This window comes from Callithrix jacchus, chromosome 16, assembly GCF_049354715.1.
Source record: "Callithrix jacchus isolate 240 chromosome 16, calJac240_pri, whole genome shotgun sequence".
NCBI lineage: Eukaryota > Metazoa > Chordata > Mammalia > Primates > Cebidae > Callithrix > Callithrix jacchus.
In genome coordinates this window covers 90,678,970-90,696,645 of record NC_133517.1, presented here as the reverse complement: position 1 = coordinate 90,696,645, position 17,676 = coordinate 90,678,970, and the positions used below count along the sequence as shown (strand labels likewise).

At 36.2% G+C, this 17,676-nt stretch overlaps 1 protein-coding gene across 20 annotated transcripts in view; it reads left to right on the top strand.

The window, feature by feature from the left end:
- The window catches only part of OXR1 (oxidation resistance 1), a 484,621-nt gene that overhangs the window by 81,886 nt on the left and 385,059 nt on the right, over positions 1-17,676 (top strand). For 11 of the 20 annotated variants that reach the window (XR_013528162.1, XM_078353359.1, XM_078353358.1 and 8 more), the window contains one exon: positions 6,622-6,775. The exons of 1 other annotated variant lie outside the window; for it this stretch is intronic. Coding sequence is in view for 2 of the 19 variants with exons in the window: in XM_078353359.1 (XP_078209485.1) it covers positions 6,753-6,775 (23 nt within the window). In the remaining 17 variants the exon portion in view is untranslated. Of the gene's footprint in view, positions 1-2,036; positions 2,154-6,621; positions 6,776-11,187; positions 11,213-17,676 lie in introns of all 20 variants that reach the window. 8 more of the 20 variants (XM_078353377.1, XM_078353367.1, XM_078353372.1 and 5 more) reach the window with 2 other exon arrangements.

Sequence of the window (17,676 nt, the reverse complement as noted above, 5' to 3'; positions counted from 1 at the left end):
CTACCATTTTATTAAAGCTAAGTAGATAGATGCCGAATTAGATATAAATCTGATAGCAGGGTACAGAGGACAGAAAAGGGAAAGATGTTTATTCTTCAGGGTATATCCTTTTGATTTTACTCTATATACATAGGTTTTTTATTTTAAGAATTAATAACAAGATAAGATGAATTATAAAAATTCAAGGCAGAACCCCCCTTTTAAAATATTGTCTCTAGAGAAAGTTTATCTTAAGGGAAAAGTAAAGCTGTTAGTTTGGTTTCCTTGTTTCTTTTGTGCCTCATTAAGAATTTAACTATGGGTCAGGTGTGATGGCTCATGCCTGTAATCCCAGCACCATGGGAGATTGAGGTGGGCAGATCACTTCAGGTCAGGAGTTTGAGACCAGCCTGGCCAACACTGCAAGAATTTCTACAAAAAATACAAACATTAGCCGGGTGTGGTGGAGTGTACCTGTAGTCCCAGCTACTGGGGTGGTTGAAGCAGGCGAATTGTTTGAACCCAGGAGGCAGAGGTTGCAGTGAGTTAAAATCACAGCCTGGGCAACTCCAGCCTGGGCGACAGAGTGAGACGCTATCTCAAAAACAAAAAATAAACAATTTAACTATGTAGACAATCAGTTTTCACAGGAAAAATAATATCTTTCCCCATGATTGACTTATATCCTTCCAAAGTCCTGGAGTTACTAAAATTCATAATTCAAGTGTAAGAATATAATAATGTCACAATTTAAACTATTTTTGAGTCATTTAAGTCATATTGTTGCTAACATTTTATTCATTTTTAAATTAATTTTTTTCTTTTATAATTGGCAAACAAATTATATGTATATATGACATACAACGTGATGTTTTGATATATGTATACACTGTGGAATGGTTAAATCAAGCTAATGAACATGTCCATTACCTCACTAATTTATCATATTTTTATGGTGAGGCCATTTAAAAAATCTGCTCTCTTAGCAATTTTCAAGAGTGCAATACACTGTTATTAACTATAGTCACCATGTTGTGTTGTACAATAGATCTCCTATCACGCGACTAACATCTTCCCAATCTCCCCCACTACCTCAAGCCTGCAGCCCCTAGTAATACCATTCTTTCTGTGTCTATGAGTTCTGCTTTTGTAGATTCCACATATGACTGAGATCATACAATATTTATTATCCTGTTCCTGGCTTATTTTAATGTACTATCTTTCAGGCTATCCAAATTGTTACAAATGACAGAATTTCTTTCTTTTGAGAAATGTGTATTTAGGTCCTTTGCCCATTTTTTTTTAATGGAGTCATTTATCTTCTTGCTATCAAGTTTGTTTGAGTTCCTTATATATTTTGGATATTAACCCCTTTTCAGTTATCTTATTGGAAAATGTTTTCTCCCATTCTCCCTTCTCTTGTTAGGTTCCCTGGCTGATGGGATTACTCCAGGATCATTGTGGAATGGGGTTGGATCTATGTCATGTTACTGCTTCTGAGTATGCAGCAGGATCCAAGGTTGACAGGCCTGGTACCAGGGCTCTAGTGGGCACAGATCCCATCTGGTCCCTGGGCAGACTGGGGTGTCTCCAGGACCTTGGTCTACACAGCTGGTTCTGGGATAAGGACCAGCTTCAGGGTCCACAGATGGTGGACTGTTACTGCATCTGTTGATGAGTGTGGCTCACGGGTTCCTGGGAAAGTTGTATCTACACTGTTACTACATGTGTGGATGAGTGTAGCTCGCAGGACCCTGGGAGGAAGTGTGGCATCCTCCACATCCCTGGGAAAGCTCCATACTACCCTGGTCTGTGACTGAACGGAATTAGAAACAAGTCATGGGGCTGCTTCAAGATCTCCAGCTGAGACTGAGTCTCCAAGTCTATCTCTGGAGTCATGGACAGGTGTGTCTCCCAGCAGGTCCCTAAGCAGACAAGCCTGCTCTCAAATTGCAGTTGAGACGGGCTGGATCCTAATACAGGCCTATTTTAAGACCCACAGGGGGCCAGGGTCAGAGTCAGCCTGCAGAAGCACTGATCAGCTTGTCTCCCTCCAGGTACCTCTGTGGGCAAGACTTGTCTCAAGCTGCAGGTGAGATGGACTGGAACCACTTTTCAGGGTTGTGTCAGGATCTGCTGTGGGACCTAGGTCAGCTGACCTTCCTGGAAGGCAGGTGGGCATGAGTCTCTTTGAGTCCCTGGGCAGGCAGGACTACTTTTTGACTGTTACTTAGTGTATTAACACCTGGAGAGTTCTTGGTACTTAGCCAGACGCTCTGGAGTTTAGACATAAAAGACACAAGTAGACCTTTTCAAACTCATAATTTATTTAGGAAAGCAAAAGTAATATGAAAAATGTAGTGCACATTTTAATGTGAAATGTATTTTAGTTGCTAAGTTGGATATAGGTTGGTTCAGAAAGAGGGGAGTTCGGAGAAGCATGAAACTATCTGGCAAGAATTCACAGGATTCGTGGACCTTGTATTAATTCTTGAAGAATTTGCATAAGTAAGATTAGAGGGAAAAGAAAATTTCAGTACAGAGACAAATCAGAAACACACAGCATATTCAGAGCTCAGGTATGGGCACTGTAAGTAAGCAAGTTCACAGAGTAGAGAGCCTAGATTGGGAAACATCAGTAAGGTAAGTTTATAGGGAAACCAGAAAACAAGAAAGAGACTTTAGATTTGATGTGAAAATAAAAAGGAATCCACCTTGTAAAACTCAAAAGAATCTAGTATTTCTTTGATAATTTGTTCTGCTAACATTTATTTGAATCTTGAGCATACAAGTCTTCTCCATACCTCATCCATTTTTTTCTACATTTCATGCCCATTATCTCTTGTAGTGCCCTGAGTAGAATTTCAGTATATATGTACCTCATTACCTGCACAGTGTTTTTAAGTGCTGGAATGAACTAGTAGAAATGTTCTAGAGGACAATATAGGAGGGCATGGTTGGTCAATTTGATTATGCCATCTTTGTTTACTAGTTGGCACTTATTTAAATTAGACTTCTACCCCCCCCCCCCCGCACAGAGAGAGGCAGCTAGCGAAGCTATCTTTTACAATGGCTGCATTTTATTTATTTATTTATTTTTAATTTTCTATTGCACTTTAGGTTTTGGGGTACATGTGCAGAACATGCAAGACAGTTGCATAGGTACACACATGGCAGTGTGTTTTGCCTCCTTTCTCCCCTTCACCCACATTTGGCATTTCTCCCCAGGCTATCCCTCCCCAGCTCCCCTCCCTGCTGGCCCTCCCCTTTTCCCCCCAGTAGACCCCAGTGTTTAGTACTCCCCTCCCTGTGTCCATGTGTTCTCATTTTTCATCACCCGTCTATGAGTGAGAATATGCAGTATTTCATTTTCTGTTCTTGTGTCAGTTTGCTGAGAATGATGTTCTCCAGATTCATCCATGTCCCTACAAATGACACAAACTCATCATTTCTGATTGCTGCATAATATTCCATGGTGTATATTGACAGTGGCTGCATTTTAAAGGGATGGCTCCCAGATCCTTGAGAAATACATTACTGGATTATGAAACTGACAGGAGGTTGAAACAAGATTTACATCTCAAAGGGGCAGAGAATGGATTTACAGTTGCAAGTTTTCTGAAGTAAATACATTAAGGAAAAGGAAGTCAGGAGGCCATAAACAGGAAGAAAACCACCTAAAGTTTAGTCAAACTGAGGGAAACATTAAGGCTATCTTGGTTAACTCTTCAGTTATGTTAAGCTGTACTGTACACATTGACAATATTTGACCATTTTTGACCTACAAAAGCAATGGGTTCAGATGGCTCTATGTAAGATCCTACCATCCAGTTTGTTTTTGTATTATTTCTACATTCTGCAGAAGCAAACAAATCTCGACTTGTGTTTTTAATTTTATACTTTCTTATTTCAAAAAAAACTTGGGGGGGATTTTTTGTGTATTTACATTAAATAATATATATTTGTATTCATAAGTTTGTATATATCTATGTGTTTATTTAAGAAAGGTTAAAATTGAATCTGGCAAAAACATTAAAACAAAAAGGTTAGCAGAAGTCTTAAATAGTTCTTAAAGAAATGTCACAGGTTTGTTTCAGAGCTTCAAGGAAAGAAGTGTAGTAAGCTGCAGTCATGACCTTGGGAGAAAAGCAAACCAGAAATTTAAAATAATAGTTTTATAGGTGTTGAGACCTAAAACAGTAAAACGGTTTTTTCCTTTAAGTGCTCATAAAGGCAACATTTGTCTGTTGGCAACTTTTCCGCTAACCCTCATAGTTGATTTCATAGTCTGGGTTTTTGCTTGTTGCTTATCTTTTTTTAAATGATGTCTCTTAATGCAAACTTGGCAAAACTCCAAAGTGTAATTCAGTAAAAGCAATTTGATTAGGTATGAAAATAACATCCAGATATGCAGTTGTCTAAAGATGGAATTAAATATATCTAGAAAAATGAATTGCATCAGACAATATTCTATACTTTTTTTTTTTTTTTTTGGTAAACTGAACCCTTGATAAAAATCAGGCAATAAAGCTTGGAAAATTTTGAAGTTAACTGTTGTGGTGTCAGAATTTGGAGTTCCCATGTCTTTACAGATGTACCTCTATATGCCATAACAGTTTTACCAAGGACAAGATAGACACCATCTTTTGGAATGTAAAAACAGACAACTTAGGATGTGGATGGACCTTCACAGCTGCTCACTTACCCGGCAGGCTGATATTATTATTCTGGCTGTCAGGGTCCAGTTAAAATTAGAATTCAAATAAATCATTGTTCTTGCTTTATTCCTTGATAGCCACTCATATGTGCTTGTATGTATACAACAACAGTTTTCAGAGTGTGCTTTGCTTTTGTCCTTTTTTTAAAAAAAAATGTGATGGCCTCTATGTTAAATGGTGAGTTCTTTATGTGTAAATGCTATATTTTATTTATCTTTGTATCATTAATACTTAGAGTAATAGAGCATAAGAAATGTTTTGCAAGCTTATAAATGACTTAAGGAAGCTAAAGTTTGACATTTAAAATTATAAATATAATATGTAAAATTATCAATAAACAATGGACTGATTCTATTTCTCCTTTGCCCCATGTTTTCCACTTTGCAGTGTGTACAAAACCACAAAACTTTGGGGGCCAAGGTCGCCAAGCCTTAAACATAGTGGCAGACACTGCTAGTTTTCTTCCAGTATCCACTTCTCCACCTTTCTTACCGATAGGCACTTTGGTTTACAGTTGACGCTAGATGCCTCAGGTAATGGCTGCATTTTCCAGTCGTCCTTAGATTAAGAGTGGCCAAGTAACTAAACTCTGGCCATTAAAATTCAGGCAGAAATGTCATATGTAAATGTTAGGAAGCATCCTTCTTTTCTTCCTCCTCCTTTCTGCTGGCAGGAATGCAGACATGCTCACTGAACTCAACAACCTCTTGGACCATGAAGGGAACCACATAATTGAGAAGGGTGAAACTACAAGAAAGAAGATGCCCCCTTCCCAGGTGTCCATGGAGTTGCCATATATGCCTTCCCTTCTTAGGTCAAGATTTATTTGCGTAAGAGAAAAATAAACTCTTTTCCTAGCCACTTTATTTCGGGTTGCTTTTTCCTAAATTTGTAGCCAAGCTTAATGGTCGTCATTTGGGGCACATCTTTGGAAATTCTTTCCAATTCCCTAGGACTGGGCAGGAAGCCCTTCTTCTGTGCTCCTGCATACCCTATATTTACCTTTATTAAAACACTTTCCCTATTTTATTGAAATCATCTTATTTTACATAAAACATTCTTTGAGAACAAGAATAATGTCTTATTCATGTGCCATTCATCTTTATCCCTGAGCTATAGCTAGGATAGTGTGTGTGCACATAGTATATGCTCAACAAGTATTTGTTTAATTGAAAAACACTGGATTAATGACTTGAACTGAATAAGGTGCTAACAGTACTATGGAATTAATTTGATTGATTTTGATTCAGAATCATAGGACATTATAGTAAACGTCAAAAAATATGTGTGGAGATGGTTGTTATATTTGTTATATGAATACACCCTGACTTACTTCCCCCATGTTAATCAGTAAAAATCCTTTTTCACCCATATGTAGTAGGATTTTTGTTAAAGTCTCGGGTGTGATTGTAATTTGTGTAATGGAATTTCTCTTTCTTTCTTCCTTCCTTCCTTCCTTCCTTCCTTCCTTCCTTCCTTCCTTCCTTCCTTCCTTCCTTCCTTCCTTTCTTCTCTTTCTTGCTTTTTTCTTCTTTCTTTCCGTCGTTGTTTCTCTTTTTCTTTCTTGTATCTACTATGTACTAATCAGAATCTTTGTTTTTATCATAGATATATAAAACTGATTTGGAGAGTATTGTCTTATGAGAAGACATTTGGTGACTCCAAATCACATTCTCTTATTTCCTTAAATTCTCTACTTTGGAGATTGAATATTTTATTAACCTTTCAGTTGGTTTTAAAATTAACCACTTAGCTCACCATATGGTTGGTTTAATTTTTTCTTGTCTAATGGTTACAGAAAAAATATTGTATTTTCTTTTGTGTCTTGTACCATGACAAAATCATTAATTTGGATGAAATAAATCTGTGACAAATCATATAAACCAGGTACTAGAGACATTCATTGCATTTCTTTTCTTTATAGGTCCTTTCAAACTGAGTAAGAGATTTGTGCATCATTCCAGAAGCAAAGCTAGCCTTTTTAGTGGTGTTGTCAACTTGACCTGCTAATTCCTGTTCCGGAATCAAGAGAACACTCCTCAACAAGTTGCTGCAATGTCTGTATCTAATATATCATGGTGAGTGAATGGCTTTCTTAAATGTAAATAAATATATATCATGAGCAATGATTTGTGAAGGAGTTGTACTGGCAGAACTTGGGCAGATAGAAAACTTAAAATCTGGTTTCCAAAGATTATTATCCCATGTTAGGGTAAGGAAAGCAGTCTAGGATTAGAAGTCTGACACTTTGAGTGCTATGATATCTGGGGACTCTGGAAAGGACTCAAGCCTCACACTGAATCCCAGTGACATATATATTTCTTCCCAGCACATCACAGAAAAAAGAGAAGTAATATAATATCTTTTCAATATTCCTTGCTATCAGGTAGATGGGTGCCAAGGGGGTAGATATTTGCTCATCAGTACTTCTTTTCTTTAGGTTTTGTATTTGAACAAATCTACCCAGATTAAACTGAATAGAACGGAAATATGGAGGAGAGAAATTTGTTATAGATGCATATCTCTAAATAGCTGGCATTCTGAATAATCTTTGACTTTCGTGCATGTTTAAAAGCTGTTTGGGATTTTTAAAAAAAGTGTAAAGATATTTTTCTGACAAATAATGAGCTTTTCAATAGCAATGAAGAGCAATTTTAGCAGGGATAAATTTGAAGGTGTCTTATTGAACTTTGATTTTTTTATGTAAAGAGATGTGTAAGTGACAAATTCACAGTATTCAATATGTGAATATAAGGAAAATCTGGTAATCTTTTCCATTTCTTTAAGAATCTATTTTATCCTTCCTCTTCAATTCGTGCTGTAAATGTAGATAGCATCAGATCTAACAGTTGTTATTGGCTCAACTTAGCTCCATAAATTTATTTGTAATGAAGTAAGCAATTTTTTTAGGGCAAGGATATAATTATTTGTATGGAGTCATATTTCTGAAGGACCTGCTTTTCATGGACTCCCTAGAAGATAGTCTTAGATCTTTTGGCCTGGGTGCTGGATCTCAGTCTGACCAAAAAGAAAAAAAAAGAGAGAGAGAATTAAGCTGAAGTATAATCAAACAGAAATTGTATTTAAATTGTGAATTATTACTACACAGTATTTTTAGTTATATTATGAAATTAAGTTATTAAGTTTTTAAAAACATCATTTTCATAGCACTTGTGAATCCTCTGAAGCTCCTGGGAGACCTTGATACATTTCCTTAAAGGAATTATACTTCTGGCAAATTGTGGTAAGAGATGAATTCTCAAAAAGCAGGCAACATGTCAAAGAGCGAAGAGGAGGTGGGAGAGGGGAACGAAAAGGAGGAGGAGGAGGAGATTGAAACAGGTGTGACTGTTTTATTTCAGGATAGTGTGCGGTGTGGCCTGGTCACAGAGTCAGGGCAGGACTGACAAATAGGCCTGGCTTCAGTGCATCTCGGTGCATACTTCTACTAACTGCTTTGATGTGATGTGAGGAGATGATTATTGCTCCAAAACACAGTGAACTCCACAAAGAGAGAGATTGTGTGTCGTGGTTCCAGCCCAGTTGTCCAACACAGCACCTAGAATTTAGTAGATATTCTGTAAGTGCATGTTGTGGAAATGAGTGAAAAATTATAAAGGAGGCAATTCAATGGTAAACATTATCCTTCTAAAAGAAAGCTTTAAATTATGAGGCTATCTTATAGAATTCATCTATCTGGAATTTTTAAGAATCCTTTCCATGTTACAGGTTCATATTTTATAGAAATGATTCTTGGATATTTTTATCAGCACTGTCCTGGATTCTAGCCAGTGTTCTGCATTAGATTCCCATGCAGGGAGCTATTAATTTGTTTTCCCAGTGTCGCCCCATCATGCAGCTGTGAGGTGTTTGGCATCTCCATTCTCCCTCTTAGCATTTGGGTTTCCCAAGTGCTGACAGCAAAGGAAACAAGAAAGTAAATCTAAAACATGCAAAACAAGTCACTGATTTATGTCAGTGATACCTAGTTTAGACATCCTTAATCTTCTCTTTTTCACAATAACCTTTGTAATTCTTCTGTATTCCTAACGTCTAATTTATATTTTGGGGATTATTGTTTTATAAATATATTAATAAGAATGAATAGTAATTCATCATTACATTAATTTAGTTAAGTTATTACAGTCCCTCATCAGGCTGTTTTGAAATCCAGAAACTAAGACATGAAAATATTGACTGATATGGGAAAATTAACTAGGTTGAAAGATTATTAATTTAAAATAAGACATGTAACATTTAAGTGTACGTGATGCTTGATTTAACCTGACTAGTGCTTTCTCTAACTGCTTTTGGAAAACTACCCGGGAATCTAAATCAGAAGTTTGACTGATAACCACGTAATCATAACAAGGAGAGCTATATGCCACTAGTGTTCAAAGGATTCAGGATAGGGTACACTTGGAAGAATCTATCTGTCAATAAAGGATCCATCTGCCAAACAGAGGTGAGCCTCGCAGGGCTGCTTCTTTGTTTCTAGGAGTTGGAGCAACACCGCCAACGTTTACCTCTATGGTTCTGAGTTCCACTTCCACCAGACTCCCTCTGCTTGGCTTTCTTGTCAATGTTACCACTGTGCTTCTAGTCAAAACGTCCTGTAGTCTGTGAACAGTGTAGTCTGCCTAACCCGACATTGTATTACCTGACTATATCCATGTGTTGATTTTAAAATGTTACTCTGAGGTTAATGTCGGGAGTGCAGGATGCCTATTGGGACTCACATAGAAAACCTAGGAATTTTAAAAGTATAGGTTGGAATAGTTATAGGCATAATAACAACTACCTGAGCAATTCTCCCAGCTTTTAACTATTCTGTACAAGAAAGTTATCTTTTTTACACATTAAAAAAACTTTCTTGCTGTAATAGTTATATGTGTAATACTTGAAAAAAATATATAAAGTAGTTTAGCCATTTCATGTAAAATCTAAGAAATATATTTAATCTAGGAAACTTCCAAGTTTCCAGGAAACCACAGACTCAGTTGGAAAAAAGGAAGAGTGGAACTTGACTGTTTCATGAATCTTCCTGTTTAGTAAATAATGATCAGAGAGAGAGAATGAGTAAAATGATGCTGGTTGAAATAGAAACAAAGGGATGTGCAGAATCTGTTGCAGAAACCCAAAACAGGTGACAGGTTCCAGGCTAATCTGAGGAAAGAATTGTTCCTGGTAGCAGGGATAATTAACTGGAGACAAAATACTGGTCACTGTATGTACAGTAACACTAAAATCATGGGAACTCAGAGTGTAGTAGGGCCTGGGGAGTAGCAAGTAGTTGGTTTAGTAGTGGAAGGTCTCAGTGTGTTGATAGAGATCCTAGTAGAGGCTCAATTGATTTTCCCAAATGACATCTTTTTGACCCAAATTATTTTTCACCATGATGCCTGCACACACTTTAACTTTGGTCCCAAAACATATTAAAGGCTGGACAGCATCTTGTGGAAGCAATAGTAATTCCACTAGAGCCATGTATGGGAAAAAGAAGTCGCTGGATGAAAGGTAGAATCCAAGTAGACACTCAAAACTTAGTGAACATCTATAATGTGCCATGTCCTGTGCTAAGCACAGGGAAACAGTATGGGTTAAAACTCATGATTGCTCTTTTTGGAGCTCATTTATAAGCCAGAAGACTGATAAGTAATCAAGTAACTCTGATCTAATGTGATAAGTGCTTTAAAAATAAAAGCAAAGCGTGTTTGAAAAACAAAATAGATACTTGTTTTTCCTGCTTAGGATGAAATGACTTATTTTTCAGAAATACAAATATATCTCTTGAATTTTTTCCTAAGTATAAGGAAATAAACTAATTGCAAAGTGTCAAACACTACGGAAAATTATAAAGAAGAAACTAAAAATAACCTAAATCCTACCATTCACAGAAAACTATTGTTTAAAATGCTTATGTGTATTATTTTCTGCATATATTCCCATTTTTATTGCAAAATTAGACTCAAACCATGCATGATACTTTGCCACCTTCTATTTTTAGTGAACAGTTTCTACAGCCCTCGCTCCATTTGGTGGATATAAGAGCCACATTGTCACCTATAGAGGCTGGTGTATCAGTGCATGGCAGTAGTATTGTTGACTTTACTGTCTAGGCTGGACCTTCAGATATCTTCCACTTTTCTTTTATATGACTGTAAATATTTCTGCTGTGGGGAAAATTATTCAGAGATTATTGGATCACAAAGTACTGTGCGATTCAGGGTATGCAGCAGAGCCCCATCTTGTTGCAACAACCTGGAGAGTGGACATCAAGGCCCTGGAAGAAATAATGTGTTTCTGAGAGTCTTGTTAGATCATCATCTTTTTGTTAATTGGGACAAGGGCCCATTATGTATGCTCACCTGTTTCCCAGTTTTAATTTCTCACAAACATCGAGTAACATGCTGGTACCTAAGAAATATTGCAGCTGGTTAGAAGAATTTTATCAGACGTCAACAAAATATTCTGTTTTGCATGCCTACAGATTGGAAAAATAAAGCCTAAGATGGGTAAGTTATTAATGTTTTGACTGAATTTAGAAATGGTGAATGATCTTTGTTACGTATGTTTATCATTTAAGACACTATTATGAATCTTGGCAATTTCAATAACACTAATAGAAAATAAAAACATTTGAATTATTCTCTTTATCCAAAAGTAATATTATTTTTGGCCAGACGCAGCGCCTCACGCCTGTCATCCCAGCACACTGGGATGACGAGGTAGGTGGATAACTTGAGGTCAGCAGTTTTAGACCAGCCTAGCCAACATGGTGAAACCCTGTCTCTACTAAAAATACAAAAAAATTAGTTTGTGTGGTGGTGCCCACCTGCAGCTACTTGGGAGGATGAGGCAGGAGAATCGCTTGAAACCAGGAGGCAGAAATTGCAGTGAGCAGAGATCATACCACTGCACTCCAGCCTGGGTGACAGGGCAAGCCAAGACTCTATCTCAAAACAAAACAAAACAAAACAAAAAACAACAAAAACTAATATTTATTTTAGAATTTTAGTGTTGAGAAAATGCAAAATTTGAAATGCAGAAACTTTGCTTCCTTTGATTATTCACATTATTTATAATATTTATATCTAACATCTTATTTAATGAATAAATGAAGAAGTTGAATAATTCTGTATCATTATTGGCACCTCACCTGCATTTAGGAGGAGAAATTTCTGGAGAGACAGAAGCAGCCACTTTTTTTAAGGAGGGGAAATGGGGAAATCAGACTCTTTTCTCAAAAATTGCTATAGCCACTCTTCTGCAAACTACTGGTGCTGTTTATGCCTCTAAATTGCAGGCTCTCAGGGACAATACTAATGTACTTCTATTTACAATGGCAGAGGAAGTAGAGACTTTAACTGTCTCTATTTTTGGAACGATTAGGACCTGCAGGGGGAGCAATGTGCCTAAATAGAGATCGTAAGGGTAGTGTTTAGCCCCAGTTTTATAAGGAAAAGTCAAAATTTTGAAGGGTCTATTGTTGTCAAAAAGGAAAAAAATAAGAGAAAGTTTAGACATAAATATAAGGCTGATATTTTTAATTAAAAAAGGAGTCTTCTGTGTGATAGGAAAAACTTGTGAGATAAAATATGAGTATTTCTCAGTACTAAGTTCATGTTGAATGAATGGCTGTTCTATTAAGGTACTGAGAAGACAGTGGGTTTGAGAGCCTGAAACCAAAGAATCCTCCTGCTAAGTGGAAATGATCAGCTTGTAAATGAGTAGAGATAGAGTAGAGTAACTAACATTTAGGGGAGCATAAATTAAGAGAAAATAACCTAGGAAGAGAAGAAAAAAGAATAGAATAACCAAAAAAAGCTCAAGAGAAATGAAAAATGTATCCCCCCAAATTACATAAAACTTGAAGATAAAGTATTAGTATTTGGGTTAAAGTTAAATTTAATGAATTCTGCAAAATGTCAGTGTCTTCCTATTTAAAATATGCCTTTTCAAATTGAAATCCCTTTATTAGTAAAATGACTAATACTATTTTGATTTGAGATTGACACTTTAATTAAATACACTACATTTTTAGAAACCTGAAACATTTTTTGGCGTTCAGCTATGTGCCTTTAGAATAACTTTTTAAAAATTAGGCATTTATAGGAGACTTGGGTGTTTTTCTTCTTATATCTCCCTCAAATTATTTGTCCTTGAATAGGCAAATAATTAGTAAAACACTGTATTTTAATTTTGTCCTTAAAAACTAATGCCAACTAGACATAAATGATATCCTTGAAAATAATTGCTTAGTAAGTTTTGGTCTAGGTAGAGGAGTTTGATTTCCTGTGCAGTTAATGAGTCCGAGGTTGCAGGTTCAAACCCCACAAGGACTAATGAGTTCTATTGTCTTTCTTGGCCAGAGCCTACTAGACCTGTAACCTTGACCAGCCCTCCTTCCCAAACTAAATAATTAGAAATAGTCCATTGTTCATCACCAGCTTATAAGCAGTATTGGGGAAAAAACATAAACATGAAAATCAAGTGTTCTTCAGGGGTTGATAATGAGTTACATGTATTGTCTCCCTTTTGAATATCATCCAGGTCAAATAATTTAAATATATGCTTTAAAATTAGACTTTTCATCATTCTCAAATGAATCATAATTTACTTTCTGTGGAAAGTCTACAGTGAATTATCACACCAATATTTCCTTAGACTGTAGAAGCTTTAACATAAAACTGGCAGTCCATTCCAAACCTCAATCCTGTAGTTTCTAAATACCAGCCATTTGTGGACTTGAACAATTAGGTTAAAGACCAGAAAATAATCTATGAGATAATTTTGGTTATTAAAATAGTTATATAGGCTAAGAGATGTTATTTTCAGCATGATCAAATAAAATCGACTGTCAAATCTTAAACATTCTCCATAAGTATATAAAATTATCAACGCTGTTAGCCTTATCAACATTGTGTTATCCTAGTATACATTCTCCATCTTCTTTTATGATTACATTTTATTTGTTTTTAACGTTGTAAAAAGATTTCACTTGATTATAAAACGATTTCAGTTTAATTAAAGGAAAAAAACACTTTTCAACACCATTATATGGTCAATAAAAGAATTTAGTGCTTTCATTTACACTTAGATTTATGTTTCACTTTTAAGAGTAGGTTCATTGATAGGAGCTTTGAGAATAATTTGAAGTTAGTTTATGGATGAATGATAATTTTAAAATAATTTTCACACAAATAGAGATAAATTAATATAATTTGTTTCTAAACTAGCAGTGTATTTGTAGTATAATTTTAAAATATTTATATTCATTAATTTCTTTATTCAATGAATTTTTGAGCATCTACATTGTACTATTTACAGTTTTCATTGCTGTGGGAAGAATGATGAATGATACAGAAATTTCTGCTCTCCTGAAGCTTACATTATTTTTTATCTATTGCTGTGCTGAAGACAGGTATAGATAAAAAGTATGTCAGCATGACAGATAGTGATACTTATTTTGAAGAATAAGCAGCTAAAAAGATAGAGTATGATGGTAGAGGATGGGAGAGTTGGTATGAAGAAGATCCTCAGAGGTGACATTTAAGCAGAAATGAACTATACAACTCTTATAGTCGAGGAAAAACATTTTGGGCAGAGAAACAGGGAGGACAAAGAACCTGAGACTGAAAAGTATCTGGTAAACCTGGGGAACTGTCTAGGAAGCCAGGTAGGTGGAAAACAGCTAATAAAGGGGAGAATCCAAGGAACTGAGCTTAGAGAAGTAGCAGATAGGCATGTAGGCCAAGACAAAGACTTGAGTATGTTCTAAATTTGATGGGCTTACTAGGTTACAGGTGAAAGGTCATATGAAATGTAAATTTAGAGAAATTCAGTGATGGGAATAACTGAGTGTTGAAAGCAGAGTTTTGACACAATCTGATTTTTTTTTTTTTTTTTTTTTTTTTGAGACGGAGTTTCGCTCTTGTTACCCAGGCTGGAGTACAATGGCGCGATCTCGGCTCATCGCAACCTCCGCCTCCTGGGTTCAGGCAATTCTCCTGCCTCAGCCTCCTGAGTAGCCGGGATTACAGGCACGCGCCACCATGCCCAGCTAATTTTTTTGTATTTTAGTAGAGACGGGGTTTCACCATGTTGACCAGGTTGGTCTCGATCTCTCGACCTCGATCCACCTGCCTCGGCCTCCCAAAGTGCTGGGATTACAGGCTTGAGTCACCGCGCCCGGCCCACAATCTGATTTCTTAATCCAAAAGGAGTTCTCTGTGTTCTTCAAAGTTTATGAAAATAATTCATATTGTATTCTTAATGTAAACATATGGCAGAATAATAAAACATACCAAGATAATAGAAAATTTTTTTCATGAATATAATCAGTTTCTCATTATTATACATTTTAAAAGATTCAAGAAATCTGACACATCTGAATAATTAAGGGCATGATATATGTTTTGTTTTACTGCATTTTAAAATTATTTTTATTTTTTGTTTCTTCTTGAAAAAGGGGAGGGGGAATACATGTGCAGAACGTTTGGGTTTGTTACATAGGTATATGTGTGCTATGGTGGTTTGCTGTACCTATTGACCCATCCTCTAAGACCCTCTCCTCTACTGCCAACCCCCAACAGGACCTGGTGTGTGTTGTTTCCCTGTCTGTGTCCATGTGTTCTCAATGTTCAACTCCCAGTTATGAGCGAGAACATATGGTGCTTGGTTTTCTATTCCTGTGTTAGTTTACTGAGGATAATGGCTTCCAGCTTCATCCACGTCCCTGCGAAGACATGATCTGATTCCTTTTTATGGCTGCTTAGTATTCCATGGTGTGTATGTGCCATGATTTCTTTATCCAGTCTATAATTGATGGGCATTTGGGTTGGTTCCATGTCTTTGCTATTGTAAATAGTGCTGCAATAAACATACTTGTGCATGTGTCTTTAGAGCAGAATGATTTATATTCCTTTGGGTATATACCCATAATGTGATTGCTGGGTCAAATGGTATTTCTGATTTAAAATCTTTGAGGAATCACCACACTGTCTTCCACAATGGTTGAACTAATTTACATTCCCACCAACAGTGTAAGAGTGTTCCTGTTTCTCCAGAGCCTTGTCAGTATCTGTTGTTTCCTGACTTTTAATAATCACCATTCTTACTGGCATGAGATAGTATCTCATTGTGGTTTTGATTTTCGTTTTCTGATGATAAGTGATATTGAGCTAGTTTTCATTTGTTTTTTGGCCACATAAATGTCTTTGAGAAGTGTCCATTCATATCCTTTGCCCACCTTTTGATGGCGTTGTTTGTTTTTTCTTGTAAATATGTTTAAGTTCCTTGTATATTCTAGATATTAGACCTTTGTCAGATGGGTAGATTGCAAAAATTTTCTCTCATATTGTAGGTTGCCTGTTCATTTTGGTGATAGTTTCTTTTGCTGTATAGAAGTTCATTATTTTAATTACATCTAATTTGTCAATTTTGGCTTTTGTTGCAATTACTTTTGGCATTTTAATCATGAAGTCTTTGCCCATGCCTATGTCCTGAATAGTATTGCCTAGGTTTTCTTCTAGGGTTTTTATGTTTTGGGGTTTTACCTTTAAGTATTTAATCCATCTTGGGTTAATTTTTTTTATAATTTTCTGCATATGGCTAGTCAGTTTTCCCAGCACCATTTACTGAATAGGAGATCCTTTCCCTATTACTTGTTTTTGTCAGGTTTGTGGAAGATCAAATGGTTGTAGATGTGTGATGTTATTTCTGAGATCTCTGTTCTGCTCCGTAAATCTGTTTTGGTGCGAGCATCATGCTGTATTGGTTACTGTGTAGCCTTGTAGTATATAGTTTGAAATCAGGTAGCGTGATGCCTCCAGCTTTGTTCTTTTTGCTTAGGATTGTCTTGGCTATATGAGGTTTTCGTTGATTCCATATAAAATTTCAAATAGTTTTTTCTACTTCTGTGAAGAATGTCAGTGGTAGTTTGATGGGAATAGCATTGAATCTATAAATTACATTGGACAGTATGGCCATTTTCACGACATTAATTTTACCTATCCATGAGCATGAATTGTTTTTCCATTTGTTTGTGTCTTCTCTTATTTCCTTGAGCAGTGGTTTGTAGTTCTCCTCGGAGGGGTACTTCACATCCTTTGTTAGCTGAATTCCTAGGTATTTTATTCTCTTTGTTGGCAATTGTGAATGGGAATTCATTCATGATTTGGCTCTCTGCTTGCTTATTGTTGGTATAAAGGAATGGTTGTGATTTTTGCACATTGGTTTTTGTATCCTAAGACTGTGCTTAAGTTTCTTATCAGTTCAAGAAGTCTTTGGGCTGAGATGATGGTGTTTTCTAAATATAAAATCATGTTGTCTGCAAACAGTGACAACTTGACTTCCTCTCTTCCTATTTCAATACCTTTGTTTCTTTCTTGCCTGATTGCCCTGCCCCAAACTTCCAATACTATGATGAATAAGAGTGGTGAGAGAGGACATCTTAGTCTTGTACCCATTTTCAAAGTAAATGCACCCAGCTTTTGCCTGTTAAAGGCGATATTAGCTGTGGGTTTGTCATAAATAGCTCTTATTATTTTGAGATATGTTCCATCAATACCTAGTTTATTGAGAATTTTTATCATGAAGGGATGTTGAATTTTATTACAGGCCTTTTCTGCATCTGTTGAGATAATCATGTGATTTTGTCTTTGTTATGTGATGGATTATGTTTATTGATTTGCATATGTTGAACCAGCCATGCATCCTAGGGATGAAGCCAATTTGATTATGGTGGATAAGTTTTTTGATGTGCTGCTGGATTTGGTTAACCAGTATTTTATTAAGAATTTTTCTCACCATGTTCATCAGATATAGTGTCCTGAAAGTTTCTTTTTTTCTTGTATCTCTTTCCAGTTTGGGTATCGGGATGATGCTGGATTCATAAAATGAGTTAGGGAGGAGTCCCTCATTTTCAATTGTTTGGAATAGTTTCAGAAGGAAGGATATCAGCTCCTCTTTGTATTTC